General features: G+C 57.6%; 1 protein-coding gene across 1 annotated transcript in view; it reads right to left on the reverse strand.

Moving 5' to 3' along the window:
• Positions 1–7,247: 7,247 nt before the first annotated feature.
• RC3H1 (ring finger and CCCH-type domains 1) overlaps positions 7,248–13,005 on the reverse strand; it is a 77,802-nt gene continuing 72,044 nt past the window's right edge. Inside the window, 6 exon segments of the mRNA XM_067300565.1 lie at positions 7,248–7,771; positions 8,285–8,349; positions 8,700–9,093; positions 9,194–9,331; positions 9,639–9,854; positions 11,890–12,267. Of these exon segments, the coding sequence (XP_067156666.1) occupies positions 7,598–7,771; positions 8,285–8,349; positions 8,700–9,093; positions 9,194–9,331; positions 9,639–9,854; positions 11,890–12,267 (1,365 nt within the window). The 3' untranslated portion in view covers positions 7,248–7,597.

The raw sequence follows: 13,005 nt of genomic DNA on the forward strand, positions 1-13,005 counted from the left end.
AGGTTTCCACCAAGAGCAGCAGCAGGTATGGCCATGGTATGGACGGGATGGCAGGGGAGCTGTGCCGCGTTGTGTTGGTGGCTAGGAGCGCGCGTGTGTTGCAGCAGGTAGCGCGGGGTGGGGGAGACGTAGTCCTGCTCCAGGGGTCTTCTCCGTGAAGAAAGAGCTGGTGTCTGGCTGCTGTCTGGCAAGCTCAGAGCTTTCTGGCGCGTTGGTGAGTAGCGTGGCGAGAGGAAGGGGACACGTCTCACCGTAAGCTCCTTAAGACCGTGTTTCCGCTAAGCTGCAGGTGTAGGGTGTGCCGCCCTGCCTGAGCCCCCTCCCTGCCCCTTCCCTGCTGCTGCGGGTGACGTCAGTGGAGGTGGCCAAGCTGAAACCTTCTGGCCACAAGTCAAGGGTGCAGAAAACAGCCTGAGACGGGAGGGAGAGCGAGCTGTGGGATTTGCCCCCCAGCTAGAGCCCAGATCTTTTAACCTTGGGGATGGAGGGTAGAAGACCTGTCGCTTGGCGGTGGATGTGAAGGAGCTTAGGTGGTGGTTTCTTCCTTGTCGGAGGGAAGCTGTCGTGTCTGCTGGGAAGGGAAAGGCAGCGGGTGTTAACCCAGGTCCCGAGGCTGTGCCAAAATGAAGCGACGGGCCTGGGGTCCTGCTTTTACAGGCTGGAGGGAGGCGGTGTGACCGTCTGGCAAACCAGGACGGCCCGGAGTCCAGTGGAGAGGGGGCTGTGTTACAGCCTCTCCTGGCCCCTCCGCGCTGCCTGTTTGCCCCGTTTCCGGTGTGGAGCTCCGTGAAGGACTGAGCCCGCGGAGTGCCGGAGAGCGGCCGCAGCTGAGGCGTGCAGGCGTTGCACCGGCGCTAGCGGGAGTTCCTTTCGAGAGCCCGGGACACGCCGTCTGCTGCTTCCCGGCTCGGGCCGTCCGCGCTGCCGGGGGATCTGCAGAGTGCGGCCAGGACTGGCGAGGGAAGCGGGCCGGCCGCCTTGAGCAGCCGGGTGGCGGCGGCGAGGAGGCGAGGGGGGCGCGCGCCGCCTGGAACAAGAAGGGGCTCGTCCGCTTTCGGTCCGGCGGGTTCGGCAGGTCCCTCGGGGGAGCTCAGTGCTGCGCCGCAGGCGGCGGGAAGGGGCCGGGCCCCTCCCGAGGGCCGTGCTGACGCTATTCCCACCAGGAATAACGTTATCCCCGCTGCCAGGCGGGCAGCGCGCAGGTGCTGCAGGCCGTGCATCGATCTGCAGCGCGGGCTCGGGCCCGAGGGCCTCCCCGTGCTTGCGGCCGCCGTCGCTCTGCGCGCCTCTGGCACGCCGGGGCGAAATGAAATACTGCCCGGGCGCGTTGCTGTCCTGCACTAGGTGGACGCGGGCTAGAGAGTCTTATCCTACCGGGGGGGTTTCAGTTACGGTTGTTTATTTTAATTTCTTGGTGGTTGATCCATGGAATAGCATCTTGTCTGCAAAGGTCTGCGGAGAAGCCGAACTGCTCCCCAGCCGGGAGCGCGGCTGCCATCTCCCCGTTTCGATTAGACTAAACCAAGCTGTATTTTTGTTAGAGTTTCTTAGAATTATCATGTAAAACCGGGCAGCTTTAATGGGCTTCCTAGTTCATATCAGTTAAGCTTTTGAAACATATTCAGGTATCTTTTTAATACTGCTGTGTAACTTCCGTGTTTAATCTGACATAGTCTGACTTGATATATTATTTTTCTGCATGTCTAAGGCAGTACTTTAAAAAAAAAAAAAGTCAGTGCATTAATTTTTTTGCAGAGTGTCAGTTATGTTAAGCCTCCAGCTTTACTTAGTTTTTGTAAATGTACTTAACCCTCTCCCCCTCCGACCTATGGGTAAATGTCGTCGTTATTTTTATGTTGCAGTGAAGCTTATTTATTTAAACCTTCCCGTTATGTTTGCAGTCAGACCCGATACCATTGGCTATGGCCCAAGAAACTGTGAAACTAATTAGAAACTAAAAATGAAGCTACATTGGTTAGTTTTACTACTGGTTGTGAAATACCGAAAGTAGCGGCGTAAAAGGAGAAAAACACAGTTGAAATTACTGAAGGCAGGCAGCGGAGGGGCGGGGAGGAATCGTGAACCGATGGATGAGGAACTGCTGGGGAAGGAGTTTTAACCCGACGGCGTTGCTTCGCCGGTGCCCGCCCGCCCACGCTGGGAAGACGGGGCCGGAGCCCGAGAGGTTCGCGTGGCGTCCCCCGTTTATCGACGCGTCCCGGGCGCCGGTGCGGCACGGGAGCCGGCGCTCCCGGGATGCTCCTTCTTTTCTCGGAGTTTACGTGTCTGAAGAAACTCTACAGATTACTGTGAAGCTTTTGTTCTCGCTGCGCGTGAATCGGTAACCGGAGCCGCCCGTGGGCCTCGCCTCGCGGGGGCAGAGAGGAAGGCGGCTGGGGGCCGTGCTGCCCGCCGACGAAATGGCAGTGCCGCTCGCCCCGGCGCGTCCCCTCGGGCTTCTCGTTTCTTGCCGGGGCAGCGCGGCGGCTGGCGGAGGCCCCGGGGCCAAGCGCCGGCGAGGAGGGCGCCCGTTTCTTCTGCGCTCGCGCCCGCGAAATAGCCGGCGGGCAGCGCGGGCTGAGCACATGGGCCGGGCCACGGTGGCGGAGCGGGGCTCGCGGGATAAGCGCTCCGGAGAGCGGGGCTCGGCGGCCGTGCCGTGCCTCTCGCTGCGCGCCCTGCGCTTGCAGGAGCAGAGCGCGGCACAGGGCGGCTCCCGGCAGCGGGCAGCGAACACGTGCCGCTTCCTCCCAAGCCTCCACTCCCTTAAATACTAACCGAAGCTCTCGCGAGCTCGGCCCCTTCCCCAGCTTCACCCCCGGTTTTCCTGTACGACACTGTGAATACGACACCAGTAGCGCTTTTTTTTTCCTTTCCTTTCTTTCTTTCTTAACATTTCCATTGAAATCGCTCGGAGCGTGCAATGCTGTCCAGGACGGCCGCGTGGCGATGCCACGAAGCGCAGCGGCGCCGGGAGCGCGGCTGGGCCGGCGGATGAGCCCGTGCCGCCCGCGCGCGCTCCCTCGCGGAGCGCGGGGAGAGACGAGTGTTGTAACCGGCGTTAACAACCCACTGGCTTCGTATGGCAAGTTGCTAATCAAATCTGATTTCGTAAGAAACTAAACTGACAATCAATTTCTAAAATATAAAAGCCTCTTAGAGGGAATAGTTGAGTACGGCTTCGACGGACAGATTTAACTGGGATAACTTTTTTTAATAGAGCACAGGATTTTTCCGTTCTTTTTTGAGCGCTCGCTCCAGACAGCGAGCCGCAGGAAGCAGCAGCGGCGTCGCAGGACAGTAACTACCTCCCTCTCCCGGAGTGCTGGGGTTGCCGTGCTGCGCGCTCCAGCGGCAACGCTTCCGCGTAAAGCAGGTCTGTTTTCCTTACCTCCGTGTCTGAGAAGCGCAGGTCTGCTTTGCCAGGCGGCTCTATGGAAAAGGCGTCCGGTGGGAGCGGGGCGATCCTGGCTGAGCCAGCGCCCCGCTTCCTTCGCCGTTTCTCGCCGCGGCCCGCGCGGGCAACCTGGCGGCTTGACGGGGGTCGGTTCTTCCACGCGTTCCGCTTCGCGGCGAACCGTCCTGCGGGCCGCGATCGGGGCTGCGGAGGGCTGACCCTCCCGCCGTGGGAATTTAGGAAGCGGTTTGGGAGGGCAGGAGGAGACGCCAGCTCCCTCCTGCCTCCAAGGGAGCAGGCAGCGGTGGAAAGCAATAACAAAACAAAAAAATTTGTATGTCATTAGTCAGCAGATCTGACTCTGAATACACACATATATATGTATATATTTATATAAATGTATAAATATATATATATATACACGCACACATACATACAGGGAACAGATCTGTCTTGTGAAACGGTGCCATTTTTTTTTTTTTGTAAACGGAGTCCCTTTCCAAGCTAGAACAGCACTTTAAATAGGTTCCTCTAAAAAAAAAAACAAAAAAAAACACAAAAAAAAACCCCTTTACTGAAGAAATGCACTTTAAATCACAAGATGAGTATGGCTGTCGCTGGCTTTCGAGACGGCCGTACCCCCGGGTGGCTTGTCGGGAGACGGCGCCGAGGAGGGAGCGACGGTGCCAGGCCCTCGGCTGCCGGCACCGCCTTCCGCAGCCCGGAGAACGAGGGCAGCTCTACCTGCGCCTGGGGCGGCCCCCCTACACTACGCCCGGCAGTGGCCGCCATGGCTGCGGGCCCGCGCGTGGCGCAGCGCTACCGGCGCCGGCGTGTACGGACCCGCTGGAAGAGCTGTGTCGCCCCGCGCGCGAGCGACGGGCCAGCGGTTGCACCCGGCTGCAGCGCGGCAGGCGCTGCCGTTCGCCCGCCCCGCGCTGAGCAGAGCCGCTGCGCCCTCGTTGCTGCGTCGTGGGTTTTCCCAGCGGTGGCTATGGAGCCCTAGTCAGTTCAGTATTTAAAAAAAATTTTTTTTTTTAATTAAAAAAATCCAAGGTTTTCTCTGTCCCATACTGATTCTGCTCTGGGCTGGTTTACAGAGTAACCATATGTAACGAAAGTTGTGCTGTCACCTTCTACTGTTGACTTACAAATCAAGCTCTTTAGGACGCATGTCCTAACACTCAAGACTTATTTTCACAGTTGAGAAATTTCCTGCTGTACTAATTTCTTTTCTCTCTCTTTTTTTTTTTAATTTTATTTTTGGTTGCGATCCTCATTTCCAAAAAGAAAAAAAACAAAAAAGAAGACAAAGTCAGTGTTCACACTTAGTCTGCAGTAGGCTGAAGTGTGATCCTGCTGGGTGTAACTTGTGGATCTCAGACTGTTCTTAAATGGTTTTTTACAAGCTGTTCCCAAGCTGTTCCTCTAGCATTTCTTCCCTTTTCCTCTTCCAGTGAGCTGGCAGGCACAGGCTCGTAGGAAGGCCACGGTTTTGGGGCTGGTTGCATACAGTGACGGCCAGCGGTGCTGGAGGAGGAGCAGGGAACGGTGGTAAGAGAAGCAGCACTGGGGAAGGGGGAAGAAAACAAAGGTAGAGGGGACTGTACAATTGCATTTAAAGCAGTTTAGCAAAAAGCGCTCTCGTTGGACAGCTTTAAGAACAATGTGAATGAAAACTTAGCAACTTGGTTAGGAATCTTTGAAAATTCTATAAATGTATACTTGAAATTCTGTTTGTATTAAAAACAAATCGCATTTTCTTCTTTCTTTTAACACTGTGTAAAAGAGCATTATGCATGTGAGTGGTTTGAGAATTAAATGGTTTAATACTCAGCTCCTTGTCCGCCTCTTGTCGCCGACGGGTCCTTTCTGACGGTGCAGCGGCTTTGAACGGCTCTGGCGGTGCAGCCAGGCCGGGGTCCTGCGCAGGCGAGGGCAGCCGCCGTGGGGAAGCCTGGTCCCTCCTCTGCGCAACGCTTCACTGCCCTGAGCTGAAAACATGGGAGAGGCTCGGCTGCCTCGGGCTGCTTTCTCTGTCATCTTAGATGACTTTCCTTCTTCTTCTATGAGCTTTGCCCCACCATTCCTGCAGGAGCAGCCCCCTCCAGCCTCGTCGGGTGGAGAAACCTCCATCCCCTTGCTGCAGGCCAAGCTCCCAATTCCTGCTGCAGCAGCAGGGTTGTCCCAGCTGCTGATGGCAGATGAAGCATTGTGGTTCACTGTGCTCCTGCCTAGGGAGATCCTGGCACTTCCTCAACCTTCCTCTTTTACCATCCTCAGCCTGTCTCCACACACCATGGAGTGTGGAGTAGAGCTGAGAAGATAGATAGGTGTTACAGGAGGAGCTGATGCATTTCTGGAGCTGCAAAATGAGGTAAGCAGGCAGAAAATATTATCCTGCAAGACAAGCAGCAGCAGCAGCAGAGGTGAGTGACAGAGTAGGACGGGGAGAGGAAGAGCTGCTTTCTCAAGCCTTAATCATTTCCAAAACGTCTCCCCACCACCTTCTTCCAGGGCCTCATCTTCTATAGTGAAGTAGCTACACGCACAGCTTCCTTCAGAGGTGTTACTCCAGGCCAGCGTGGCAGCAGAAGCGGCACTTAAGAGCCTTGCCTTCATAACCGTAAGAACGTCACAGGTCTCTCGTGTTGAGGGGAGCGAGTACAACAGAGGCGGTAACTCGCCGTGTCCAAAGCGTGGCCCGCTTGCAGCACCGCCAGCTGCTCAGCCCTTCCTGCTGGAGAGCAGAGGAAGGACAGACAGCGCCGCACAACCTCGGCCTGCCCCGAAACCCCCGACAGCAGTGATGGGCCCGGGCCTGACCAAAGATTTCATGCTAGTTCTTCCAGCGACTGGCACTTCTCATTGGGCCGCCTCAGCACTCGGCTTGCTGTGTAGTTGCTGCCTAGAAGAAGGGTGGTTTGTGGATGCGTGTGTGTTTTTTAAATAAGGACATGTTTTACTGGTCCTGTGAAAGCTGGAGAGTAAATCGCACCTTGGTGAGTGCCATCAACCAGCATTGTAGCACCTGTCTGCGCACAGCACGTCTGTAACGTGTGCCACTAACAACGGGACAGGACTGTGCCTTCAGGGTTGTTTTTTCTTTTTTTTCTTTTTTTTAGCAGCTGCCCTAAATGCAGAAGTCTCAGAGGAAAGCTCACCACTTTTTACTTCTGCATCCTGAAGGCAGCCCTGTCGGAGGTCCTTCCTACAGCAGGGTAGCTGCCCCGCTGGAACAGAGGTCAGAGCACACGCATGGAGGGGCAGCAGGCCAGGGGGCTCCAGCTCTAGGAGTAAGTGTGCAGGTGAAATAACAAATTTTTAAGTATAGTCTTCATTCACCTACAGGACAGCAGAGTGACTTTGTGGAGCAGTTGGGACAGCGTTACAGCTGTTGGTTGCATTACCTTAGTTGTGCATTGCCATGGCCCAGAGATACCCCCACTTGCAGTAATTTTACCCTGAACCTAGCCTGAAGATCGCCACTCAGAGAGATGCACAGCCTTGGCCAAGAGGTGCTTTTGCTAGTGACTGCTCAGCACTTGGACACGTCAGACACGTCAGCGCTGTTGGCAAGGAGGACTAGGACGTTTGGCAGCTCTTCCACCTCCCAGCTGCTCAGTGCAGAACCGCGTGAAGGTGTTTTTCAGCAGAGCTGGCAGGTGCCACCTGACGGTCGCTATTCCACCGACCCCTGCAGCGCAGGGCTGAGCAACGTAATCGTTGTGCTGGGGCTGGGGAGCGCAGAGAAGGGCCCCTTCACCCAAAAAGGGACGTGTTACGAGGCCCGGGAAATGGCTTAGCGAGGAGAAAACTGTCCATGCAGAGATTGGTTCGTTACATACAGATCTATAGGCTTTAATGTACCAGGTGAGCAGTGTTACAGTTTGAGGCCTGAAGGGGAGGAGAGGTTGGATACAAGAACGATGGCAATGCTGGGCTCAGGTTTGGGTGCCGCAAAAATACCGGTGCCGGGGAGCACCCAGCTTCCTTTGAGCAAAGGCCGGGGCAGGGGAGCTGCCTGCGACGCCTCCCTGCCCCGGCGAGGACGGCAGCAACAGGCCGCCTGGGCACAGTCACCCCGGCAGCTTGCACCAAACGGCGAGCCCAGCCGCCCCAGGCACCGGCTGGGCGGTGTGACAGCACCCTACCACCACTTTCCAGAGGCAGCGAAAGGAGGAGCAGGGCCCCGATGGCTTAGGAGCAAGGATCGGTTATTCGGCCCATGAAGATGATGGTGTTGAGGGCGGCTTCCCGGATGAAGAGCAGGAAGGGCCTGTTGGCGTTGAAGATCACTCTGTTCATGGGGAAGGACCTGCCGGAGATGGTGACAGCGGTAGCAGCTGCTGCCTCACTGCCTTCTTCGTTCACCTGCCAACCAAAGAAGAAGAGTAGACTGAAACACCGGCATTGTGCATTGCCTGTTCCTGCAGCCCGGGCAGGTTTGAGGTGCGCTGTTTTAGAGGACTCTCCTTCCTTCCCCACCAAGCTGAAGCACGACAAGAGCAGCAACATCATGGCTCCAGCACCAGTCATAGCAGTCTTCTGTGCTGTCTTATTCCAGATTTTAGGGGATATCCTTAACTGCCCTGGATGCACAAGCATGATTTGCAATTGTATGTGCGTCCTGTACCACCCCAAAGCGGCTGTACCCGCGGGAAAGTCAGGGCTGCGTTGCTTACTGCTATCATCGACGTGCCAGCAGCCAGGACAGGCCTAGAGGCTTGACGTGGTTGTGGCACCAGGCTTCCACCTCCCCGCAGAGCCCCAAGTCGTAGAAGCGGTGAATACTGCAGGTTTGGGGCTATTTTTTTCTTGTTACCCTTCATGTTTTTAAAATGAAAGTTAGGAGGAAAACATGTCCTGGGACAAAACAAAGCTTACCTCAAGGAAGGCTTTGTGGAAAGCATCAGACACGTAGAGGTCTGTACGGCCCTCTGCAATAATACCTAAAACCCAGAATAACAAAATGGAGAAACTTTTAGATATGTTTTGAGACGACAGCTCGAGAGGCAAAACATCCCCATCCCTCATAGCCTGACATCAAAGCAGAAGGCGCGCCTGCCCTAAAACACGGCTATCTACCTCCAGTTGCAGTAGATTCCCGACGCCCACAGCCATAGCGCTGAGCAGGCCGCGTTGCTGTGACGGGGACCGAGCCCCCAGGCCGTCTGCGACCGTAGCGGCACTTGACTGCCTTCGCTTTCCCCCCGCACGCTGTGGCACTCACTGTCCGGGCGCCTATGGAGGAACGATCGCCCCCCGCCTGCCCCCGCACCGCCCCCTCTCCACGTTTGACCTGGGAGCCTGGCGTTTTCTGGGCTGAAGAGATCTTCCAGCCCCATTTTTCTCAGCTGCTCCTTGACGCTGAAACTGTCCTCGATGCGGAAGCGAGGGAGGAAGACGGAGAGCGAGATCTCCGACAAGGAGCGTATCCAGCCCTGCAGCTTCTCCGACGTCAAGTCTTGCTCCACGGCCAGCAGCGGGATCCCGGCATCAGGCAGGACCAGCACCATCGTGATATCATCCCCTTTGTAAGGCAGCTCCAGCACCTGCACTTTGTCCTGGCGGGCGAAGGCATGGCGGAACCTGGACTCTTGGTACATAACCGGGACCCTGCAGGTCTCATCGTTGGCTTTATGAAACAAATCCAGTTTTGTGTTTGAAGCTGGGAACTGCGATTTCCAGTGTCCCTAGAGGGAGAGAGGGAGGACGGACAGACAGACAGACAGACATCAGCATCATCACTCACCCCAAGGAAACAGGCTGCTCTCCGGGTTTTGTTAGCCGTACCTTGAAATAAATGGCGTTGACCAGGACCAGGATGGTGAGATCTCCAATACCTCCTTCCGGGATCACTTCTGTAATGCGCCCCTCTGTCTTGTTAGCCACCCACTCGTTAATTATCCTCCTGGAGAGCTCTGGCTTTTCCTGAAGAAAGAGACCAAAATACCTAAGTCAAGGGTTTTAAACACCTCTGTGTGTCCCCCCCCCATAGGGGACAGAATAACCAAACGGGTTCCCAGGGAGGACACTGCTTCCAGTTGCAGCCTTTAGAAATGAGAAGCCCGAAGGTGACCGTGCTTAAGGCGAGCTGGGGCAGAAGGAGCCGCGTCCCACGCTCCCGCTCCTGCCCCACGGCCCAGCCTACAGCACGCCCTGCGGGCAAGCGGTGGGGAGGCAGCAAAAGCAGAAGGAGGCGGAGAAGAGGGAGAAAGCCCGAGCAGTTCAGACTCACTTTGAAGTTCAAGGGCCAGAGTTTGGCTCCATAAACTATTTCACTAATGTTCTGGTAAGTGTCGTTAAAGACCAAAGATTTCTCCCCAAAGAGGCGGTTGGCTGATACCAGCTCTGAGGATTTGTTGGCTTTCTTGTAAAGCCGGCAGTTCAGCTTGGCAAAGAAGAAGTGGATCTGATCAGATGTCTTCTCCGAGATGGTGTCGAATCGGAAGACCTAGAGGACCAGAACAGTGGGAAGGACTCCATGAGCAGGCTCCCGTGGTCCTGCAGCCCCAGACCGAGGTCTGAACCTGCACATTCGTTACCAACGTGCCAGACTGCTCACCCGGAGTCCGCAGCAAGTGTAGCTACAGCCCTTTGCCCTCTGCCCACCAGCACAGACCACGGAGCGAGAAATCTGCAGGCCCTGGGCTTCATCTATCAACTTTACCAAAGCTACATAAAAGCAGCACGTCACCAGCCTGCGACCCAGTTTCGGGGAGTCCGAAATGAAGAATTAAATGCTGCCCGACACGCAGAGGTGCTGCCCGTTGAGAGCCTCGCACCGTGCGCGCATCTCGCTGCAGGGGCGGGAAGCGGCTCTCGGGCTGCCGCAGGTCGCAGCAGGACCTTGCGCTGAACTCGTCTGTGACGCTCCCGCGGGCTCTTCCTTCCCGTGAGCCGGCCTGTCGAGTAACTCGGGCACACGTTATCTCCGTTTGCAAGGAATGAGGATACGTAGCAACCGTTTTGAGGCCAGACTTCTGCAGCACAGGGAGGTTTCTGTAATCCCTTCCTACCCGCCGGCCGGCCGGCCGGTTACGATTTGTCAGCTAGCATCCATCCAGCCCCTGAGCTTTAGGCACAGAAGAGCCCTCAGCACGTTGCTCCACGCAAACGTCTGGGATCTCCGGCACGATTTCCTGCAAGGCAAAGGGGGTGTTATCGGCCCCTTCGTAGGAGCCAGTCCACGTTTCCATGTCCCCGGATGACTCCGTGTCAGTGGGAAGGACTAGCCTGAAGGGGAGGGAGGGGGAGAAGAATTTGGGAGACGTGGTTCGCTGCTCTGTGCTGCCCCAGACCGTGGACGACCTCAGCTGACACCGATGTTACTTCCTTTGGAGGCAGGAGCTGCCGGAAGAACGGCAGTGGGAGCACCCGGAGCAGATCCCGTTCCCACTTGCCCTCTCCCAGGGGAAGGCCCCTCCGGGCTGTAGTTTCCCGTCTGCGAGGGCAGGAGCCAGCAGGGCTCCCGTGGGGGACGAGCGCACGGGTGGGAAGGGCTGTTGGACCGGCAGGGAGCCGACTTCCCTTCGGAGGAGACCGATCCCACAGAACGGAGGCCGTGGAGGCCACGTGAACGGGAGGGGGCTGGTGCCCTTTTGGCTGGTAACTGTATGAGGGGAACCCCGACTAATCCAGCGGTTTTGAGAGTAAAACCAAGTGCAGTCGAGTCTTTCCAAAGGGAACCAGTCCCAGCCCTGGAAGCCAAAACCTCCTTTAGCCCCAAGCCAGGAAGGAGAAGGGAGAGCTCTTCCCACCAACACGTCCCAGTTTTGGTGGAGGGGACGGGCTGTAATTCGGTACCGCCAGGCAACAGGGTCCCTACACCATCTGCAGCAGATGCTTTCGCTGCCGCTTGCAAGGCGCTTGCGGCAGCGGAGGCGCAGCGTGCTGCGGGGTCTCGCCCGCGGAGACCTGGCCGCTCGCTCCTGGGGCTCTCGGCTTGTGCTCCAAGCACGGACCCCACCAGCACGGGAGCAACGTCAGCCCACACTGCAGCGCTGCCACTCAAATTTCATCAGCCCGGACAAATCCCACACCTTGTCCGGGGGAGAAGGAGGGATGTGAACGCAATCCAGTGGGATTTAAGGCGTGACTTTTCCTGCTTTTTGCGCAAGAAAAGCCCTAACCACCCTCTCAGCTACTGCTGGCCAGGCCTGCGAGAAACAAGTTGTTCCTCTTCCCTTCTCTCCAGGATGGGTTTCCTTTCCTCCAGGCGGAAAGGAACTTGTCAAACCCAGGGAAACCCACCCTGAATGCTGCGTCTAAGTAGGGACCCAGAGGAAGGAACTGGGACTCAAAAAATTCGGAGCCGAACAGCCTGGCGCATCCTACGCGGGGGCTCGTTCCAATACAGGTCTCCCTTCCCGAGCTGGGGACCCGTCTCGAGCCAGGGAGCCCCGCAGCAGCGCTCGGCCACTGCCAGCTCTGCTGTCTCTCAGGCTCCGGTGACAGCTACTGAAAAGGGCTGAGGAATTGCCACCAACCTCCATGAGCTGCTGGAGGGTGTCACCGCAGGCGCCCAGCTTGGTCATGGCGAAGGCTGTGGAGATGCTGAGAGGCGACATGAAGATGTTTTCCCTGTTGTCCTTGGAGCTGGCCAGGTACTTGTAGAAGACCACGGCGAAGCGCGAGTTGGCCCTCGACAGCTCCCACACACGGGGGTTGGTGAACCCGGGGATCTTGTCTTTCTCTGCCTCTTGCCCCTCGCCATCCTGCGGCTTCTTCTCCGGGTTGCGATAGATGCAGATGGGATTCACCGGGACGTCGCGCGGCTTCGCGGTGCAGATGTCCTCCACGACGTAGTGCTGAGGGGCGGCCAGAGCCCAGGCACCAAGGAGACACGCCACAAAGAGATGCATGGCCTGGGAGCGGAAAGAGAGAGCTTACTACGCGCTCGGCCACCGAGCAGAAGCAGCCCTCGCCGGCACCAGCGAGCCCACCGCTTTCGGAAGCGACGCGCTCCGACCGGGCTTTCCAAGAGCCCTGCGTCCCGCGCCTGCCTACGGCGGGATCTTGCCCAGCAGCTGCCGAAAGCGCCCGGCTGCCCCGCTCCGCGGGCGCGTTGCACTTGTGCTTCTGCACGACTTCTACCGACCTTCGTCGCAGGGGGCCCCCGCCGCCCCCAGCCCCACGGACCAGCCAGCCACGGTCCCCATGTTCTCAGCTCGTTTCCCTCCCCGTTTCCGGGGGGAATCTCCTGCTTTCAGAGCGGAGCTCTGGGAGTCCCTGTTCTCCCCTGCCACGGGCTCCTCCGGCCCTCGTCCGTGCTCACTGCAGCTTTGCGCTATTTAAGACACCGGTGCGGGAACCGCTGGAGCAGAGCGGAGCGGAGCGGTGAGGGGGAAGAGGCTTCCGCGCGGCCGGTCCCGCCGAGCACGGAGCGTCTCTGCTCCCCAGAAAGCGCCTTGCTGGAGCGCGCGCTGCAGCCGGGGCCTCCCAGCTGCTCCCGGCTGGGTTTCACACCTCCTCGATGCGAATCCACGGCCCCCGTTCCCCGAGGAGAGCAGGCTGCCGCTAACCACTGCGCTCTGGCAAGGCCAAGGGCCGGCTCCGACAAGCTCCCCGCGAGGCTCGGCTTATTTGTACTTCCACCGGCGCTA

The sequence above is a fragment of the Apteryx mantelli genome, chromosome 8 (assembly GCF_036417845.1).
Source record: "Apteryx mantelli isolate bAptMan1 chromosome 8, bAptMan1.hap1, whole genome shotgun sequence".
Taxonomy (NCBI): Eukaryota; Metazoa; Chordata; class Aves; order Apterygiformes; family Apterygidae; genus Apteryx; species Apteryx mantelli.